Raw genomic sequence first — 20699 nt, 5'->3', positions numbered from 1 at the left:
CATACGTATCAAGGATTTAGGCCTAGTATGGCCTGTTCCGGCCTTAGAAGTCATCGTTGAATCGTTTAAGAGGACGTCCTGAACCTCAATTGATATCGACCTTTGGAAAGACCTTGGTTCGAATCCCGACTGAGAAGCAAAGAATTTTTACAAGGACTTTTCAACTGAACCTGAATCTTATAATCCCACACCTAGGAAAAAGGATATTTCCTCCTGGAAAGTCCAATTTTTCATCCCACAAGAGACAATCCTCTAGTATATTTAACAGACATAATGTGCCAGCCTCGTAGCCTTATCGTCTTCGACCACAACTTAAAATAGCCATTCAAACTGATATCGATTCATAATCCACTACAATGATATTAATTTCCTGTTATTTGTGAAATGTAGTTGTTTTGAAATTGCCACCGAAGGTAAAGTTTTGAAGCTAGAATATTATATCTGTAAAATACTTGTGTTTTGTGGTTAATGGTTGATTTGCCGGTCTTTTATGGGATAGCTGAAGTTTCCCTTCCCGAAACGCGGACTTTCCATCTAGAAAAATAGGCAAATCAGATGCAGAAATGAAAAGCCTTACAAAAATTCTTGTGTCATAGACGGTTCTCGAATCCAGGTCTTTTCATCCAGAGGACATCGTCGAAGCCTTTTTATTTATTAATAAAAATAGCTAATAAAAGAGACATAAAGCTAATTTGTAATACTTCATTACTACAAAGAAACTTTTTCATTTTTATATTAGAATTACTTTGATGAACATGCAACCTATTGGTTACGGAGCGGATTCGCTCACCGCTCAGACAATAGCCGGCATTTACTAAGTTTAGTAAACCTAGGGACTGCTATCCTAGTTCAGGGACTACATTATTTATTGATACAGCATTCTGCACTAAATTTATTGACAACAGGATAAAAGCTGTTTCTTTCATTCTTTGCGTTTGAAAAAATAAACTAGGACGTTTAGAAAATAGAGGCAGCAGCAATCAAAGCTGATATCAGATATGACACACGAGAATATCATACAGTAAACTAGTGTTACATGATGCATGATAATCACGAAAAAAATAGATATAAATAACTGAAGCCAAATAAATAATTTCCCACTATTTCTGAAGTATTTCTGAAGACAACTGTCAGTATATTGGCCATATTAAAATTATTTCATTATTAATAATGATTAATCTCTTTAAAAAAAAAAAACGTTTGTTTGTGAGAAACAGTGATTTGTTATTTCGATACACGTGTTATTTGTACGTAAAATTTGAAATCATTTCTATAAAAATGATACAATTCAATCATAGAAATAGAGATAATTCTATAATAATATTTCATGAAATAATTATTAAATAAGAAGATATTTCATATGTTATTTTCATACTGGGGAATAAAAGGCATTACAGAGTTATTTATTTTCCACTTTATTTTTCGTGCTAAGCACAAAGGGGAAACTGAACTTGACAGGGATTTCTTGACAATATGAGTTTATCGCCATCTCCCGGCGAACATGGGAACTTCTTTCTATTTGCCTAAGTTATGTGCCACAGGCGGTGCTAAGTTCTACCCTGAAGGCGGATCTAATTTAAAATGCTGCACATAACATTACTAAAGATGACGTGTTTCACGTTGCGTCATCGCCAATAGACGATGCTCCGAAGAGACAGTGTTGTGTTCCTGCTCCGAAGAGAAGTATTGATTTTTGGAAACGCACGCACTTCCTCCTCGTGGTTCCTTTCGCCTGGTTTTGTTGGCCTTGTGGTAAAGAGAAGTACGGCAGAGCGTGCGAATTAGTAACCCTCGTGGGAATAATTTGGTGCGCATGTCAAGTGATTTTCAGAAAACAGAGTTAATGAACTCCTTCAGGTACTCTTCTCTGATAGAAAACTGGAGAAAGTATGCTCCCAATCAGTAATTGCAAGCATTCATATGGATGCATGCGTGGCCATTTACTTAAAATACTGCATTCACAACACAACAACATCGGCTTAAAATAGTATTTTTAAAGTCGATGTCGATGATCATTTTTTGATGATCTGGGAACTTCCCCTATCGTTATTTCCACGAACATTCGCATAGATCTGAATACAAAATACTTATTCTGAAAACAAAACGGCAATTTATGTCGTCTACATTATAATACAGTCGATGGCTGAAATCCGAATTCACATATATATCAGTGAACATTAAAGAGAGGAACAGCCCAAACCATTCTGTATATAACAATATCCGATGTTCGATATGGCAGTGAAAACGATATGGAAAAAATACGATGGTCCGCAGTTTCGAAACACCAAATGCTATTGAATCAAATCTAGGAAGTTTATTTTTCACTTGGTTAGACTATAATAAATTTAATTTAATCCTTTATCCAAGTGTAAGCAAACTAAGATTGCGCCTGAAGTATCTGCAGGACTGAGGCAATTCGTAGTAAAGGTGGACCAGGCTCTCATCACTCCTTGTCTCAGTATCTCCCATAATGCAAACACATCTCCTTGCGGACATGTATAATGCAATGCATTAAAGGAAGTAATTTAGCAATTTAATAATTTAGTTTTTTTTAAATTAAGAGTAATTTAATAATAAGGTGGTACACCTTTTGGCAACTCGTATAAGTAAATATGACCTCTCCATTGCTTCTGCTTAGTATCACCACTTCTGGGTCTGGTTCCCACTGACGAGACCTCAATAAAGGTCGAAACCTCTCTAGATAGTGGCCCTTCCTTTAATGCATAGCATTATACATTGCAACTCGTAGTAAAGGTTCACCTTTACTACGAGTTGCCTCAGTCCTGAAGATACTTCAGGCGCAAACTTTGTTTGCTTATACTTGGATAAAGGATTAAATTAAATTTATTATAAATCAACTCTAGAAAACACGACGAAGTTGATATGATAATGTTGTACATCTAAATAAATCAAATCCTACATATTGGTGTAACTGATAGTATGACAACATCGTTGCATATTTCATAATTTTTATTTGTTTAGTCACTGCTGGAAGTTTAATTTTATAACCGTTATACACAAATTCTGAACACGTGGTATCTTAATGTTATGTGTAAACCAGGCTAGAAACCATGTTCATCACACTAACTTCGTGCCTTTCATTAGATTCATCATTAGATTAATCATCAATAATTTCATCAAATTAATTGATAATTATCAATAATTCTTTCTTAATATCATGTTACTGCATAGAAGGACAGGTCTTCTGAAACAGGATTTGTTAAGGTACTGCTAGAGGTTAAATGTTATAAAGTGCAATTTTTAATTGTTGACCAATAATGATATTTTACCATCGGGTGACCATTTCCTGTTCTGTCAATGGTAAATAATTATCTGTAGTACTACTCTGTAGTATACGTGTAGGAAGGAATTTCATGAGGTATATTAGAAACAACGTCAGTTATATCCGTTTTGATGGGAAAAACTACATTTAAACATTTAAATTATTTTATCATGTAAATTTAATCATTAGGATTTAATTAATTGAAATCCAAACCCAAATTGTTGAATTAATTTATTTCAATAATGGGCTTGAAACTCAGTTAAATTTGGTACGTAAATCTTATTTGCGACGATTATTATTATTATTTTAATACGGATATCACCAGGGAGTCAGAAGATTCATCGCGGGAGACCCATTATTCACACACTAGCAATTCTTTTCACAATACCTATCATCATGCTTCTCCTTAAATGTATTCATTGACGAATCACTGACAGCATCCTTCAAGCAAAAAATCAAGTCCTAATACACACTTATACCATTTCCATGGGTGACCACTTTTACTTTCCCTTCCTGCTATTGCCAGTACTGAAAAAAATCCTTCAATCTCAATCCTATAAAACCACTTTAATAACTTACATACTTCTGTCATGTCTCACTTTTTGCCTCACCTAGTTTTTGAAGTCCATAGACTTTCAATTTAGTCTTATATTCAACAGATCTTCCCCAATATTTTTCACTCGCCTTTAGGTCGTCTTCATCACCACTTCATCCTCATGGAATCCAGGCGATCAGATCTCCCGTAGTAGTGTAGATGCGTCATTATAAATTGTCTGGGTGTTCTTCAACAACCACGTAATCTGATGTAATGTTTTGGCCACTTTTGCAATATGCCATTTAAACTTCAATGCCCTATCAACAATCATCCTCAAATCCATGGCCTCCTCAATTTCCTATAGTTCAATTCGATCATACATAGTACATGGCTTGTGACCTCTTCTTCCCTCCTTCATCTTACCCTTGGCCACATTAGACTTGCATACAGTTACTTTTGGCTATACTGCTAGTCTATTTAAGTCATCCTGTAGGCTCTTGACATCATATCATTTACTATTACTCTTCTTAGTTTTGTATTACAGCAAAAAACTGAATGTTTCCTGTCAAATTATTTCCTATATCATTGATATACAAATTAAACAACAAGAGCGAACCTTTACTGAGCCCTGTTGTACACCACTAGTCATTCTACTTCTCCTGGAGTCAACTCCTCCACAAACCACTCTTTGATATCTGTCCATCAGTCACTCTCTAATACAAATAATCAGATTCATATCTGTACCAATTTGCTCCAAATTATGCAACACAATTCAATGTGGAATCATGTCAAATGCTTTTGAAAAGTCCTACAGTATCATTGAGTAAAGATTCCCTATATCCAACTCCATTGTTACTACTATAAAAAAGTAAGCAAATTGCTAAGGCACTAGAAAAAAAACCTACCCTTCACAAACCATGTTCCCCTTTATAAAATATCGTATTCTCCTATCCAGTTCCTGAATTCTGTCTTTCACCAATTTCCCCAATACCTTAACCACCACTCTTGGGATACTGATTGGCTATAATTTGCTACTTCTATTAGTGATTGTCATTCATCATCACAGCATTAGAAACTAAAACAGTTTTTGTCTCATGTATTGTAACAGTTTTTTAAGCCTCCTTTGTAAGATACCTTTCATCGTTTGGAATCGTTTAGTTTTATGCCACTATACTATTGAAACCAACATTAATAAGGATCGGTAAAGACAATAAATATCAAATGCTAACAAAATGTCAAACCAAGAGAGGACTAATCTATGCATCGTCAGGCAAACAGGCAAACAAATCAGACAGGTGGTAGTACATATTTTGAGAAGTACACCAGAAAAAGGCTCATATGTCCAAGCCATTATTATGCTTCAATAATTAAAGAAGCATACAATGAATTCATGGATTGATCTGAGAACTGACGTCACATCTTTTACAACAAACATTTGGTACTTTGAAACAGGATGCCTTGTTTCTTTATTCGTAATAACACGAGAGAGAGATTATGGAATTAATGTGAATTTTATTCTGATTAATTGGATGAACAGAGTACATTAATTTTGTCCTTTGAAATGTGACGATTTAACTCACAATAATACTAAACAGTAAAGCTTTAAAAATCTAACTTTCGATTTTCCACTGATAATTTCTTTTACGAGATACTGCGATAATTCTTGTCTTTTTTTTATCTGCCTGTTATGAATTTGGATGTCCACTTTATAAGAAAAAAAAAAACTTCCACTTCACGGGCCAAATATGTTCCATTAAAGCACTCTCACTTGGTAACAACGTGCCACGTGTTAACTCCTCTATTCCGGGTGACTCACCTATCGATCCCGTGTCTAGCGTGGTGTATGCGGATGTCAAGCGGTAATGGAGACGAACGGCGACTCATGGTCGGATTTCTCATTGTTGGGCGAGTTCTCCGCAAAAGCAGGATGGCTGTCTGCGTGGTTCTGTCTTTAAGCATCGCCAGATGAAATTATATTTTGGTTAATAATCTTAAAGAATTTTTCAAGATTATTTAATAAACTAAATGAAATTTTTGAATTATTACGTATTTTATGTCAAAGTTAAGAAATTGATCTGATCTGAAATAATTATAATTCTGAAATTCAATTCAGTTTTTTTTCTTTTCTTTTTCAGAAGGCCACCTGGAAGGTCAATATATTCTGATAAAAATTTTCTCATTAAATGCGATTTAACCCACGTATATTTGTTCAATAATACAAATATCCTTTCTTTGATGATTTTCCTGTTACATTTTTTTCCTTTGTTGAAATTGGATTATTTAATATAAATATATAATTTGTATTTATTCGTTTATTGTTGTTGTTTACTTGCTAGTCACTGTACAATCACTACTCTATTAAAATGCAGTAATTTTTAATATTGGCGCAGTTACTGTTGATGCCCTAATGTTTAGTTATACACATAGAGATCATAAACAGAGCGCTGTGTGTAACCAAGAAAGTCTACAACTTAAAATTTGATGTATTAATCAAAAATTCTATTGTATTACCAATAAGAAAGGCAAGTGCTGCGAATCATGATGAATAGTTGCATAATATGACTATTAAACCTGATTACTCACATATGTTTCCATAGGAATAATTAACCTGCTATAGAAAAATGATATGCCTACACATAGCACCATAGCTGTTCTTATAGTATATGCACTTTAGTAGCAATAGCAACACTTTTATTAACATAACAATACCAATTTTGTATGTTACCATTAATATAGTATGATAATATACAAATGTAATTGCCATTATAGTAACTTATATACAAATAAATTTGTATGTTATCATTGTACTGGTAGTCTATAAAATATGCAGGTCTTTTTAAGCCAAAAGCATGGTAAAATGTTAATTCTGCCACAATCTATGTTTTCTACTTGATTGTATAATATTTCAAATACGTTACTTGTTATTTATAGCGGAAATAGGCAGTCTAAAACGGTTTGCTATTCTTTCCATCTTCATCCTATAATGTTGTGCTGTACCAACCTTACTTGCTGTACAATGTTGTGCTGAATCAACCATAACTTTTGACTTCTTTACAAATATCGTTATAGAAAAACTCCTGTATTTTAAAAATTATACAAATATACAAATAAATTAGTTTATAAAATTATATTAAATATTGGTTGTTTTGTTTTTGTGTGAAATATGTAATTCTTATTCTTGAAATACATGCAATTCTGTTTTGTATTTTCAAAATAGATCGGACACTAATATTTCAAGAGATATACTATTACTTCCTGGTTTATAATAATAATGAACAATTATGATTTCATTGTATGCATATTTATGTTGATAAGATATGAGAATTCATTATCTGTTACCACTTGTTCATTATTGTTTGAGATGACGTAAATAACGAGGTACAAATGTAACTGATTATGAATAATGTGTACGTAAAAGAATACTCAAAGGAGAAACACTACTATTTGTACTTTATAACTGTTTATTATGGCACATTTCAGAAAAAAAATCTTCTCTATTCTAAGTTAGCTACTTCTATTCCTTTCTTTACCGTTACAGCTATTCTACAGTACATCACATGAGTAATAACAAGACAACAGTAACGGGAATAAAAGCGAGCTAATATACGAATAACATCAAACACCATGGCAATGATGAAGTCTGTACAAACAAAACGTCAAAAATGACGACGGTAACAAAGTGTTTATGTACAAAAATCAAGGCAAGTACAAATGGTGAGTGCATACAAATGTACAGGTATTAATAGAAATGTGAATAAAGAAACAGGTGGACACCATCCATGAAGCTTGCCGACTGTTTCCTTTCTGTTATTCATGATATGTGTCTGTCAGTGAAATGTTAAGACTGCTAACATTTATGTCCATTAATTTCAAGTATAGTCATTAGGCACTTGATCTTACGTTTCATCACAAATCTTCATAAGTATTATTTGCACAAAGTGTGTACTTAATGGTAACATGTAATTACAATCACTTAAAAGTAATCTAAGCTGGTTATATAAAGAAATAATGATAATTTACATAATATCAGGAAATTCTACAATTCCCCTTCGGTGAGCAATCATACAGTTTCTATAGACTCACAATCTTTGCTGCCTGCCCTGCTTACTAAAAGAAATTGCAACAGCAAAGCAAAATATGTAGTACTCAGAGCTACAGAAGCGAGAATATTAACAGATTAAATGCATTGAAGGTATTCACAACAATAAAACGATTAAGTGTTAATGTGATAAAATAACAATTAATATCTTTCTTAATTATATCGAGGAGATTTATGAAAATGGATGAAAAAGTCTTAGAATTTTCAAAACATTTTTAATTTTGGCTTCATGCATCTAAATATCAAATTATGTGCGCCAAATTTTAGATATAAAAATGGAAGATAAAATTGTTGATGATAAACAATCAAAAACAAAATTTCACAAATTGTTGAAGAGTTTTTAGAGCATTTTATAAAAAATAACCGTTTGGTTCAAGAAGTTCAATTTTCTCAACAGCAGTATTATCATTTTTACAAATTAGATATCTCGATCCATTGTGACAGTTATCAGCAAAGTAAAAAATAACAACAGTCTGATTCTAGATCACAAATAATTTTAATGATAATAACGTTACTACTTATAGAATTATAGAATTTATAGTTTATAGAATTATTAGTAATATGTCATAACAAAAATATTTCATCCAATGAACAACAATGGTTTCCAAAATCTCATATTAAATTGAACAATTAATTCGGCCTTTATTATAAATATTTTATCTCATAAATGTTTTTCATAATTATTTTAGTTTACTTAAACTATATATTTAAAGTTATTTTAAAGGATTCGCTAAAATAAAGAAATATGAGGTGTGTGTTTATAAGGGAAGCAAACGCATATATACACATACAACAGTCAACAATGAATGAATGGCTTGTGTAGATTTTAAAGTATGTACTAATATATATCTGCGTGACAATATTATTTCGTTCATTATTGATAACACAGTATAAGGCTGGAAAATAAGGCAATAATTTGGAAGTCATCTTCCAAAAATTAATGTTGAAGAAAACTATGAATCGTTGTATACTCAAAATGAGAAAGATGAGAGATGAAATTTATTCAATATGCAGTGATGAAATTCTATTTGGAATTTAGTTATTCCTACATGGAATAGCCTATAATATATTAACTATTATAATACGTCGTATAATACCTCCTCTTCATACCAATAGAATATACTGATGTTATATTACAAATGTTTAATAAATATTGTTAACTACAGAAAATACCAATAATGCTAAATATTAGGTTAAGGCACGTTGCAACATCATAAACATATCCATGAATGGTTCAAGGGAATACAAAACCTTACCTTATGAACGTACATATACACTAACTAAGTAAGCATGCTTCTAATATAATTTCCCCGGGATAAGTAAGTAAAATATACAGCATATTTATTTCTTTGCTTAGAAAATTATGGTCTTTTTGTGGAATATCATTTAAATTTATAATGATATGTACCGTTTTTTTTTCTGATATGGCTAACTATATTTTTTTCTCTAGTTTACACCAATTTGGGAAAGTGTTTTTGCAGTTAACATTGTAGACGTTTATGTGCGCAATTTATTTCACTGTATATTAAAGTGTACTTTCTACTTCATGAAGATGCATTTATTGAGAAGAATGAGAGCACAAAATTACTTTAACATCGATGGGGTCTATAGTGATTGTGATTATTATGAGTTATGTATGTCTTTCCATAAAATTTACTTATATATTAGTTATCAACAGCAACTAATGATCGAATACGAGTTTTCATACTATTATGCAGATTTTTTTTTCTTTTCTAATATTTTTCAAAATCCATTTAAAGTGATGCTTTGTATCAGCGAAATACCTATTATAGTAATCTTACATCAGCTAAATATAGATATTTCATTACTACTTTAATTATAAAACATTTTATTTTTTATTTATCTCTTGATGCAATTTATTATACCTCTAAGTATATAATTTTTACTTTATCTTTGTCTTATATACCTTTTTATTATCGATCTAATTGTAAAGCATTTTTTATATATATTTATACTATAAAATCTACATTAATAGAGGTGTGCATGCGAATCTCATTTAGAGATTTTAAGTTTAAATCTCGAGTAAGATTTTAACTTAATTTTTCTAAATGTATAATTTACTTGAATATTCTCTACATGATATTCAATATTACATAGAGAATGCTTAACTTTTATATTTTCTAAATCTATTATGGTACATCATTTAAGTATTATAATATTATTTAACACATTCCCAGAAATATGTTAAATATGGCATTATGAAGCGGATCTGAATTATGTCGGATTGACTGGACAACTGTAATATGATCGGACAATGAAGACAATGGAAATTGCAAAACTAAATTTGCAATTTACTAATTTTGGGAAAGATTGCCGGATCACTAACATTAACAAATCGATAATTAATGAATCACTTAATGAAATTGTGAATTGTTTATATATGTGTCCCATTTTTTAAAATAAACCTCAACTTTTTTTAATATAAATAGCATAAGAATAGTAGCATTCGTGAATTGACTGAAATATTATGGCTTGAGAAACAAGCCATAATTCTATTTTTTTTTTCAAGTAGATTAGGGGAATTTCCATATATTAAGAGTATTTTCATGTCTGTCGACAAGCTAGTCATGGATGCTGCAAATGGTACATATTTTGCTAGTGCTGTTTCATAGGGTTCGATGACATAGATATGGAAGATAGTTAAGTGAACAACTATAGCTACAACTACCATTTACACTTCACTATATTCTAAGGATGACGTATAAAAATGTATAAAATACTTTAAATCAATGCCATGCATAGCCAAAAATTGAGAAAGGAAGATCTCCCAAAGACACAGTGTGTTAGTAACAGAGTGTGATGGGCACAGTCCGCCTTTCAGCCAGCAAATCCCCTCGCACGGATTGTTGCATTCTGATGCATATGGAATATAGAAATATTTGGTCGTGTGTCTCATCGCGCTGGAGGGGGTGGAGGTTGCCTTGGCTGCGCTTTAGCTTTCTTTGAGTTAGGCCTTGGGAAAGATGAAGGTCTCTCCTTATAGTTCTGGAAAAAGAGGAGGCTGTTAGGAAAAACACATTATGTTTAGGGACAAAACAGCAACAAATAAATAAAAGTAGATGAATTAACGAAAAATGAAGAATTATTACAAATGATTTAAATATAAAATTATATCTTTCATTATTTTGCGACAACCAGTCATTACCAACCCTGGTAGTTAATGACACGTGTGTGTGTGTGTGTGTGTTATCTCAACCCAATGGCTGGGAGGAGTTGCGTATAATAGAACCTGGTTGTTCCATTGCCTTTCTTGTCCAATAGTGTCCTCTGCATGTAGATGAATGTGTTCACCAGACCACGCATCCTTCAAAATTTGATTTTGAAGGACGCATGGCCTCACATTTGAATGAAAAGTTCTGATAAAGGTTCCTCGCGTCATAGATGGGATTGGAACCCAAGTCTTTCCAACCAAATGCTACGTCGAACACAACTCAGCATTTTGGTGACTTTGGAAGGTCAATATGCAATCTTTGCGTTATAAGAAAGTTTATCAATTCTAATGGAATTCTGTCAGAAGTCTACTACACATCATTGGGTATTATTCGTAAAGCGATAAAATACTTTCTTTTTCTTATTTAAAATAAATATATATAAAAACAACCAAATACTGTAACACCACATTCTTACTAAATTGAAGTTAGTAAGAAATGTCAGAGTGGAATGTTGCAGACATGAAGCAACTAGGGTAGTTACTTCAAATTATTTTATATCCAGTACGATTTTAAAAGGCAGTAATTTGATAAAATTAAAAAGCAATTATAGTTTTAAATGTCTAACGTTCCGATATGGACAAAATTTCGTAGCCTAGATTCTCTTAAATACAATTTTCTTTAAAAATTACACAAACTTACACTTCCCAGCACTTCTTTTAAATGTATTTTGCTTAAAACAAAAGATAACTTTGAAAATTCACTGAATTTTCAAAGTTATCTTTAAAAAAATAACATTTAAAACCTTTAAATGTTGGAATACAGCATTTAATTAACAAAATACTAACGAAACTGACATGTTTAAAAGCGCACATTAAATAAAGTATAAAATTAAAAAAAAAAATAAAATGAATATATAAATATAAAGGATAATCAAAACCTGGGTTTCAAGGATTTTTTTCACCCGGAAACTCGATTTTTCGTCCCCCAGAATAGGCAAAACGGCCCCGTGAACACACATGGATTACAGTCATCAATACGTCCCAGCCATATGCCAGTTCCTAGCCCGGATAAAATTGAGGGGGTTGGGGAAAGCAACGGTGAACTACCCTGTAAAAATCTCACCAGGAATACCTTGTGGGCAATGCTCACAAAGTCAACTACGGTCGGAAAGGACTGAAAGGGAAAATCAGATCAAAGCTGTACAGAGTCTGTGATATAAGTATTTTCATCATTATCAATTTATAACTATAAAATGATTTTGCACATAAATTAAGTCGCTCCAATACATTTTCTTCCACTTCTGTCTATTTGTACAAATTCGGGAAGTTATTGCTTAAAAATTCTGAAATCAATATAAGGTTTGTCGGCGTTTGCAATTATTTTCGCTTCTGCTTAATTAGCAAAGACTTCTGATTCATTGAGGATATTGCTGTTTAACGATACTTCGTTAATCGATTTCCTCCTAAGTTTACCAATAAATGAAATAAAATTTTCCTTTATGTCCATAACTCTTAATAATGTCCTGTCTCTTCTTTCATAACATAACAGCTTCTCTGAGAGATAAGAAGATAGAAGATCAAGAGTAAATTTTACCCATTTAGTTGCGCTTTTGTCATCAATCGTTTTTAAACCTCCTTACCTTTATCGCTAAAGTTCTGTTTGTTCAATGAAACAAATCAATAATAAGTAAATGTCCACTAAAACATGGAAGTGGTTTACTTTCTTGTAAAAAAATTGGTGAGTTCTACAGGCTGAAATAAGCAGTTTTTGTTTATTTCCATTTCTCTCATACTACTCAAGCTTCTTCTTTATTGCACTCAACATAAATCAAAAAATACCTCAAATGAAATTATATGAATTATTAAGAATTTTTATGTGTAGCATTTTAATATAATGAAATTAGAGTACAAGTTACTAAAGGTGACCTTCAAAATCAGCTTAATGAATTAAATAAAATGAGCCAACAATACAATATAAAGATCAAGAGAGAGAGAGAGAGAATAAAAAGCAATCGCATTTAAGGCAAGGACCATATCAGATCAAACATAGGAGATTATTCACATGAGAAAAAGTAATATAGTTATTTATGTTATCTTTAAACCTATCTTTGAACCCATCAACAGAACTGACTCTGGCAATCCATTTCATTCATTCATTCACCACTCTTCAACCATAAAATCTATTCCCCACACTCATACTAACCACACTGTTACTCAATGTTCAGGGATGGTCTATTGTTCTGCCACCTCTAGTCAAGCGCTGAAACATTTTCCCTGCATAACTCATATAAAACTCTTCAAATAACTTAAATGTTTCTTCATCCTTTTTTTTTCGCCTATCAACCAACTTTTGCAACCCACAAACAATCTATCCTCAGCATTCCACGGACAATTCATCATCTTAGCTACTCGCCTCCATGCATCTGTCCCCCTGTGCACCACTTCTTCATTTTCCCAAGAAAATAAGGTGACTAGACATGAACATGGTAACTCAGATGTGGACTTATCAAGCCCTTATATAGAGGAACGAAAAGTTTCTTATGTCTGCTGGTTAGTGTGTTCTTCGATAACCAAGTAACCAGGTGATCACATGAATTGCCTTTTTTGGAAAACCTTAGCCATATGCAATCTAAACTTCAACTCTATATCGATTATCATCATCCTCAAAATCTCTAGCCTCATCTTTTTCCTGGAGTACAGTTTCATTAATGTGCTACACAGCGTGTAATCTAGTTATCCCAAAATTCATAACTTAAATTTTTCCACATTAAACTGATACCCATTATCTTTTGAGCATACTGGCAGTCTATTTAAATCATCCTGCAAGCTCTTCACACCGCTTTGATTAACTTTTACCCTACCCAACTTTCCATCATTAGCAAACAACTGAATATCTCCCTTCAAATTATTTCCTATATCATTTATGTATAATTTAAACAGTAGTGGTCCTAGCAGAGAGCTTTGAGGCACACCGCAAGTAACTATCTTTCTCTTGGATTCTGCTCCTTCACTTTTTAGTATCTCTATCAGCACCATAGTATCCATATAACCACTTTCATATCTATCGCCATTTGTTCTAATTTGCGTAACGGCGTTCCATGTGGTATTCTGTCAAATGCCTTTACAAAATACAGAAGTATCATCGTGTAGCCACACCCTTTATCCAACTAAAACCGTCAGTTTATTATAAATACTTTCTAGATTACTAAGGCAAGACCAACCCTGGACAAAGTAGGCTACCCCCCTCACAGAATATAATATTCTTATCATAGATGATTTTTCTGAATTTGTTTTTTCATGCAACTCCTCTTAATAGACATCAGTACTTATAGCACATTTGCTTATTTCCTAGGGGCGCCCCTTTAGAAAATAAGCAAATGTGCTATAAGTACTGATCTTCTTATCCACCCATTCCAAAATTCTATCTTTGACCACTTTTGCAGTACTTTTACTACCAACCTGAGATACTAATTAATATGCAATTTGCTACTGCATTCTTAGAATCTCTTTTCTGCAAGGGAATTATTTTGCTCTCTTTCCACTCCTTTGGAATTCTGTCAGAGCTGAGACGCAAATGGAACAGACGTGCTCAGATGCATTGTCAGTACTTTTGCACATTCTCGTAAAACGCAAGCTAATATCTCACGGTCGTATTTACATTGAGATTTTCAAATACACCAATTCACCCACTTCTGTTCTTACATGAGTCCTTGTCACAGCAGTAACCTCACTTGGATGATAAACCCTTGCAAAGAGGCTTTTCAGTAACTCAACTATTCTATCTGCTTCTATTACCTTGAGACCATCAGCACTCAAGGTTAATCTTCCATAGTCATTCTTTCTCTTACTTGCCACATAACAAAAGAACTATTTAGGATTTCCTTTGACCTGATCAGTTAGTTTCTTCTTATAATACGATTTTTGCCTTTCTTGCCTAATTTTTTACATTTCTTGCCTAACGCTTGCACTGCTTGTGCAAGCGTTAGGCAAGGTTACCTTTCTCCTTATATATTCTCAATAACAATTTATACTTTTGTAGCTCCTGCTAAACTCACCCATCTAACTTCTGCCTGATTAACCCTCTTAACTTTGACTATACAATCATCTGATATTGCTTCTTCTAGATACCCCTTGACTATCTCTCATGTCCTGTTAACACTCTTCCCTTGCAAGTTTATATGCTATGGCAAAGCTTCAATTTCCTCCTAAGTTTGTCATAATCACCTCCTCTATCCTCTCTGAAAATAATAAACCCCCCATATTTTATTCCTGTAACTACATCATCTGCTGTTCACTAATGTCTATAACTTTTGGCAAGGTTATATTAACCAATGCCAAAAAACTCCTTCCTCTTGTTTCTAATACTTCTGGCATTAGAATATAGAAACCATAGCATTCCCTTCCAACCATCTTTGCATTCTGAATTGACTACCCCATTCGATCATGTTGCTTGAGAGAGTAGACTCCGCATGCTTTGGTCATTCTCATACTACTTGTCTCATGGATGTGCGCGCGCGCAGACGCCCACACATACACACATGCATTTACCTTAACTGCTTTAGTTTTTCAAACTTTGCACTTCCGCACTCTTAGTGAACAAGGTGAAATGGATGATTTAAAAAGGAAGATTAAATAAAAATAGAAGCAACAGAAGTTTATTTATTTATTTATTCGTATGGAGTTTCCTCCCTTTTCTCCCCCGTCCCTATTGGGGCGAGTTGAGCCCCCTCATGGGGAGTTAAGTATTTATGGCTGTATATCCGTGTGTTCACGGGGCCGGTTTGCCTGCTTGCGGGATGAAAAACCGCAGATAAACTGAGGGGGGGGGGGAAACCCTGCTGTCCACGCCCAAGACCGGCTAACTTGGCTATGGCTGAGGAAGATCCTTAAGCTCCTCACGTCGGCGACGGGAATCGAACCTAGGACACTCCTTCCCCAGGCATATGGCTGCGAAGAGCACAATCACTAGGCTAACCGCGAGGACAGCAACAGAATTAAGATCTTAGAAACCCTTAAAGAATGTACACAAGATAACATAAAATGCATAAAATCAGTAGTTATACATTTATAATTGAGAAATAAACGTCAACGGTTATAAGGTAAAATAAAAACGAGGCTAAATAAAACAATATAATGGAACGATATTGACTATTAAAGAAGCTGATAAACATATTCCGGATAGAAAAGAGAAGGTAGTAGAATTTAGGAAAGGGGAAGAACCAACAAAGCTTGAACAAGAGAAAGCTAATCCTTCACGAGAAAGAAGATGAAGGAATAAAGGGATCACTGTTCTTACCTGTGCATATGGACCTTTAGGATCATGTGGTCCTCCATACAATTCATCTTGGTCTATCCTTGATGGGATCGATGCATACGAGGAGAGACTTGCTGCAGGTGTTCCCGGTTCAGGTTGACTATAAGGACGACATTTGTCTAAATCTACCTGTCTTTGAGGATTGGCAGCATATATGTACTGTTGGCCTTGTAGTGCTGAAAAAATACGCAGTATTTGTTTTAAAAATACAGCATCATGCAGAAACATTTCTACAATTACAATTTAATATTAGTTCAATTATTACAGAGTGAATTAATAGAGTGAACGAGTTAGTGAACACTTCGTTCGGTTTCCGAACGGGCTGTTTAACTATAGAAAACATGTTCACATACCTTTAATCTGTCCCTTTACAAGGCTATCTCTAGAATGCGATTTGTGCACGTACACAATGACGACGATAATGACTACAATGAGGGCCAGCAAAGAAGCTGCTGCAGGAATTACTACGGACAGATCAAGATAAAAGGGAACTTCATGGGATCCTATGAAATTACATAAAATACATTATATATCTTATACAGATATGTAATCATTTCTTTTCAATTTTTCATAATATAATTCACTCTTTTAAAGATGAAATCAAATATCGTATAAAACGGAGTTGTGTAAATGGTAATTAAAAGAAACAGTAACTAAGCGATACAAGCCAAATAGGAATTAAAATTTTAAACTTAAGGCATAAAGTTCCAGCTATGGAGTATCCAAATGGTGAAAGATAATAGCCGGTGTTTCAAAGCAGGTCGATTTTCACGTACCATAGCAGCAATTTGTAGTTGTATACGACAGAGAATTCTTTAAATCCTTCGAAGTTCACAATAGCTAATGGAGTGCAAAAACTGAAAATATAGGTTGAAGATGGAGGGTGGCAATCCCTTAAAATGTTCCACAAAACGCGATCAGATATTCAAATATTAAAAGGTTTGTTAGTGCCTGAGATGCTCGGAGAGGCTGTGAAACTTCATGTATACTCCACCGTAATCAAGACTACATGGTACAGATGCGGTTCATAAATCTCATTCTACACTTGTGAATAATCAAAGTTTGGATCTGTACCCATCCTATTATTTTGAGACTCGAGAATAATGGCTACAGATACGACTATTCACCTGTGAGGTGAATAGTCGTAACACACAAGATTCAGATCAGCCAATTATCTTGAAAATGTCTGTTCATCAAATGAAACGAAATAATATAGGTCATAAAGCCAGTACTTTATAGCAAACTTCCAAGAAGCGTATATGTAGGACAGCTCCTTTCTGAAAGGATCAGGAAGACCAAAAGTGCATCTAATTTCTTTAGTAAAATTACTTTCTTTTAACATTATTGTTTTCCTAATACTTGTTAAAATTAAAAATATTAATAGAACTAACAAAACTCATATATTTTCTTTATTATCCAAAAGACACAACAAATTAATGTTATATTTTAGATAAAACCTAATTTTCCCTTAAAAATTCTCTTATAATAAATAAAAATAAAATAAAATAAATTTATTACCTCTGAATTTTGTCTTTACATTTAGAATTTCGCTTGGGTGACCTCTGCCATGCCTGTTGCTTGCTGTGATATAAATTTTATAGAGAGTATCACTATGTAGACCCGTTAATGTGTACATATTCTGCTCTGAGCTTATTAAGGGCACATGTAGCCAGTGTGCGGTTCCTTTTTGATAGTGAATAGTGTAGCCTGAAAGAAACAAAGCAGAAACATTTTCATATTTTAAATGACTGTTTCTTTATTATGTACTAATTAAATCTTATTATTTCTTTAACTACAATTAATATGATTGTTCAGTAAAATTACCAAAGTTTATTATTAAAGTATCAATGCTTAAATATAAAAATAATAAAAAACATGCACAAAAGATATGCATACCTGTAACGGGTTCCTCTCTGGAAGAGAGATGATTCCATTTCAGACTGACAGATGTATCAGATGCAGCAACTAAAGTAAGTGGTGGAGACTTTGGTAATTCTAAATGGAAATTTACAAAAAAAATAAAATAAAATATAAAAATGTTGGCAACTTTTCCAGAGGAACCACATAATCTCTAATTTAGTCAAATTAGGTTCAATTCTTTAGAATTTTAGTTTGAGTTAAATATACACGTGCAACATATAAGAACTAAGTATTTAACTTACATTCATAGTGATTTAAAGAAAAAACCGCTTTCTTGGAGATGCTTTTCTAAAACATTGATAAATCGATTATCTATCTGTGAACTATCGTTCAAAGAACGAAAATCAATTTGCTCAATGTTCTACGAACTATGAGCTATTGAGTTTTATTAAGAAAGGACTAATTTTGTAATTATCTTTTCGAAAAAAATATATAGAAAAGAGTAAGATTTTAGATTCAGGTTAATTTAACAATTTCCTAATCCACTCTGTAATCATATTCATGCTAAGGATGGTCTAAAATGAATAAATTAAACAAAATACGGGAAAATAGTAGCATTTTAAAAACCCTCAAACTAAAACTCAATAAAATTATCATACCAACAGTAACTTTGGAGCGGAGACATGGAGACGCAAGCAGAAAGAAACACAGAAAATCCGAGCAATTCGAAAGAAAAATAAATAAGAATAAATAGTACACAAAGCAAATGGACAAGTCAAACACGAATTAAACTGTAGAGTTGATATCATATCTATAATTCTTAAACAGCAATTACGTTGGTTTCAACATCTCCAGAGAATGTCCTTTCAGAGATTACCAAATGTAGTCTTGAATGGAATCATTGGAGGATGACTATCAAGAGGCAGGCCAAAAAAGAACTTGACTATAGTCTTTGAAGGAAAGGTCACGAGCTTCAGAGAGATGACAGAAATGGCTCGAGATAGATCTAGAGGGTAAATTTGCATAGGGGAAACGGATAAGAAAGAAAGAAGAAATCAAATTCATCCCCTATCTTTATAATCTAATCATATTCTTACCTCCATCTAGCGTTTTCACCACCAATTCTTGAGAGGGTGGACCTGTACCAGCCTTGTTATAAGCTTTAACGATTACACTATATCTCGTGGATTTCATAAGATTAGTAATGGTATATTCGTGCGTGTCATTTGAGGTAGCTTCAAGTGTTTTATAGGAATAAGGCTGAGAAGTTCCTTCCAGCTTATATCCAATGTAGTAACCTTTCAGATAACCATTCCAGTCCTCTTTAGGAGGTGGCTAAAATATAAAAAAGTGGTTTGTTATTAGAATATTAAACATCATAACAGAAATGAGAAGAAAAAAGCTTGAAGGAAAGGGAATTCTCAGTAATTATGCTACTGATTAAATTAAATATGTTATGCATGTATGTGTATATATATATATATATATACATATATACAAACACATACATATACATGTATTATATTACCTATCTACAAGTACACACACACATTTCTTGATCAAGATGTTCTCGGCTCTTAGACATGTACTATACTTTTTATGAATAATTAACCAAAGAAACAAAAATTAGAATAAACTATTACATTTGTTGTTAAAAATGTAATTTTAATTATAAAACATTTACCTTCCATTTAACTAGAACTACAGTTGGCCCACGAGGTTCCACTAAAAAATCAGTCGGAGGTCCAGTTGGTTCTGTATAAAAAATTCACATTGAGCATGAAACATTGTGCAACCTGATTTTTTTTATAATTCTGTTACAATATTTAGATTATTCTTATTAATGGTATGTTAGTTCACATCACTGTTATCGTAGTATTTATAATTTGAAAATCACTTTTTGAAATAATACAGGCAATCCAATTAAACTGAAACCTTTTTTCATTTTTACCTCATCTGGTAATTGGTGATTTTTTCGTGTATTTTCAGGGGTGAACATATAAATAATCTAAATGTTTTAATTATATCGTTATGTATAGAAAACTATGGGCATACTCAACTTGCACTTCAAAAACATGATCTTTGATTTAAATGTTTCATAGCTGATTTCTTTTCGTTTATTACATCAGCAGGATTTCACCATCAGTGCCAGATAAGCGAAAATCCTTCGTCATGTAATTCTGTTATATGTAAAATCATTGTATAAATATCCTCGCTAACGAGCAATCACTGTAAAAACAGTCTATTCAGCAGAAAAAAAATATTTGTGAATGAAACTGAGTTTTAAAACTGATAGTCCAGTCCTTTGCCTTAAAATCCTGAAGAGGCTCCTATGCCACTTGACCAAAGTGATTATTTGTGCCCTAAAACATTCTTAAGTCACTCCTTTAAAAATCATTCAAAGACTTTTGCTTCAGCGTTATCAATTCAAGATAG

At 32.9% G+C, this 20699-nt stretch overlaps 1 protein-coding gene across 1 annotated transcript in view; it reads right to left on the bottom strand.

Annotated features, from left to right (window-relative positions):
- The window catches only part of LOC150094708 (hemicentin-1-like), a 176794-nt gene that overhangs the window by 45271 nt on the left and 110824 nt on the right, over window positions 1-20699 (bottom strand). Inside the window, exons 32-37 of the mRNA XM_090411641.1 lie at window positions 19948-20018; window positions 19361-19598; window positions 18300-18398; window positions 17922-18110; window positions 16757-16906; window positions 16386-16570 (exon numbers count right to left, since the gene is read on the bottom strand). Of these exons, the coding sequence (XP_090267767.1) occupies window positions 16386-16570; window positions 16757-16906; window positions 17922-18110; window positions 18300-18398; window positions 19361-19598; window positions 19948-20018 (932 nt within the window). The remainder of the gene's footprint in view (window positions 1-16385; window positions 16571-16756; window positions 16907-17921; window positions 18111-18299; window positions 18399-19360; window positions 19599-19947; window positions 20019-20699) is intronic.

Source organism: Typopeltis vanoorti, chromosome 21, assembly GCF_054136105.1.
Source record: "Typopeltis vanoorti isolate ZY-2024b chromosome 21, IOZ_Tvanoo_1.0, whole genome shotgun sequence".
NCBI classification, from domain to species: Eukaryota; Metazoa; Arthropoda; class Arachnida; order Uropygi; family Thelyphonidae; genus Typopeltis; species Typopeltis vanoorti.
This window is presented reverse-complemented; position numbering and strand designations above follow the sequence as displayed.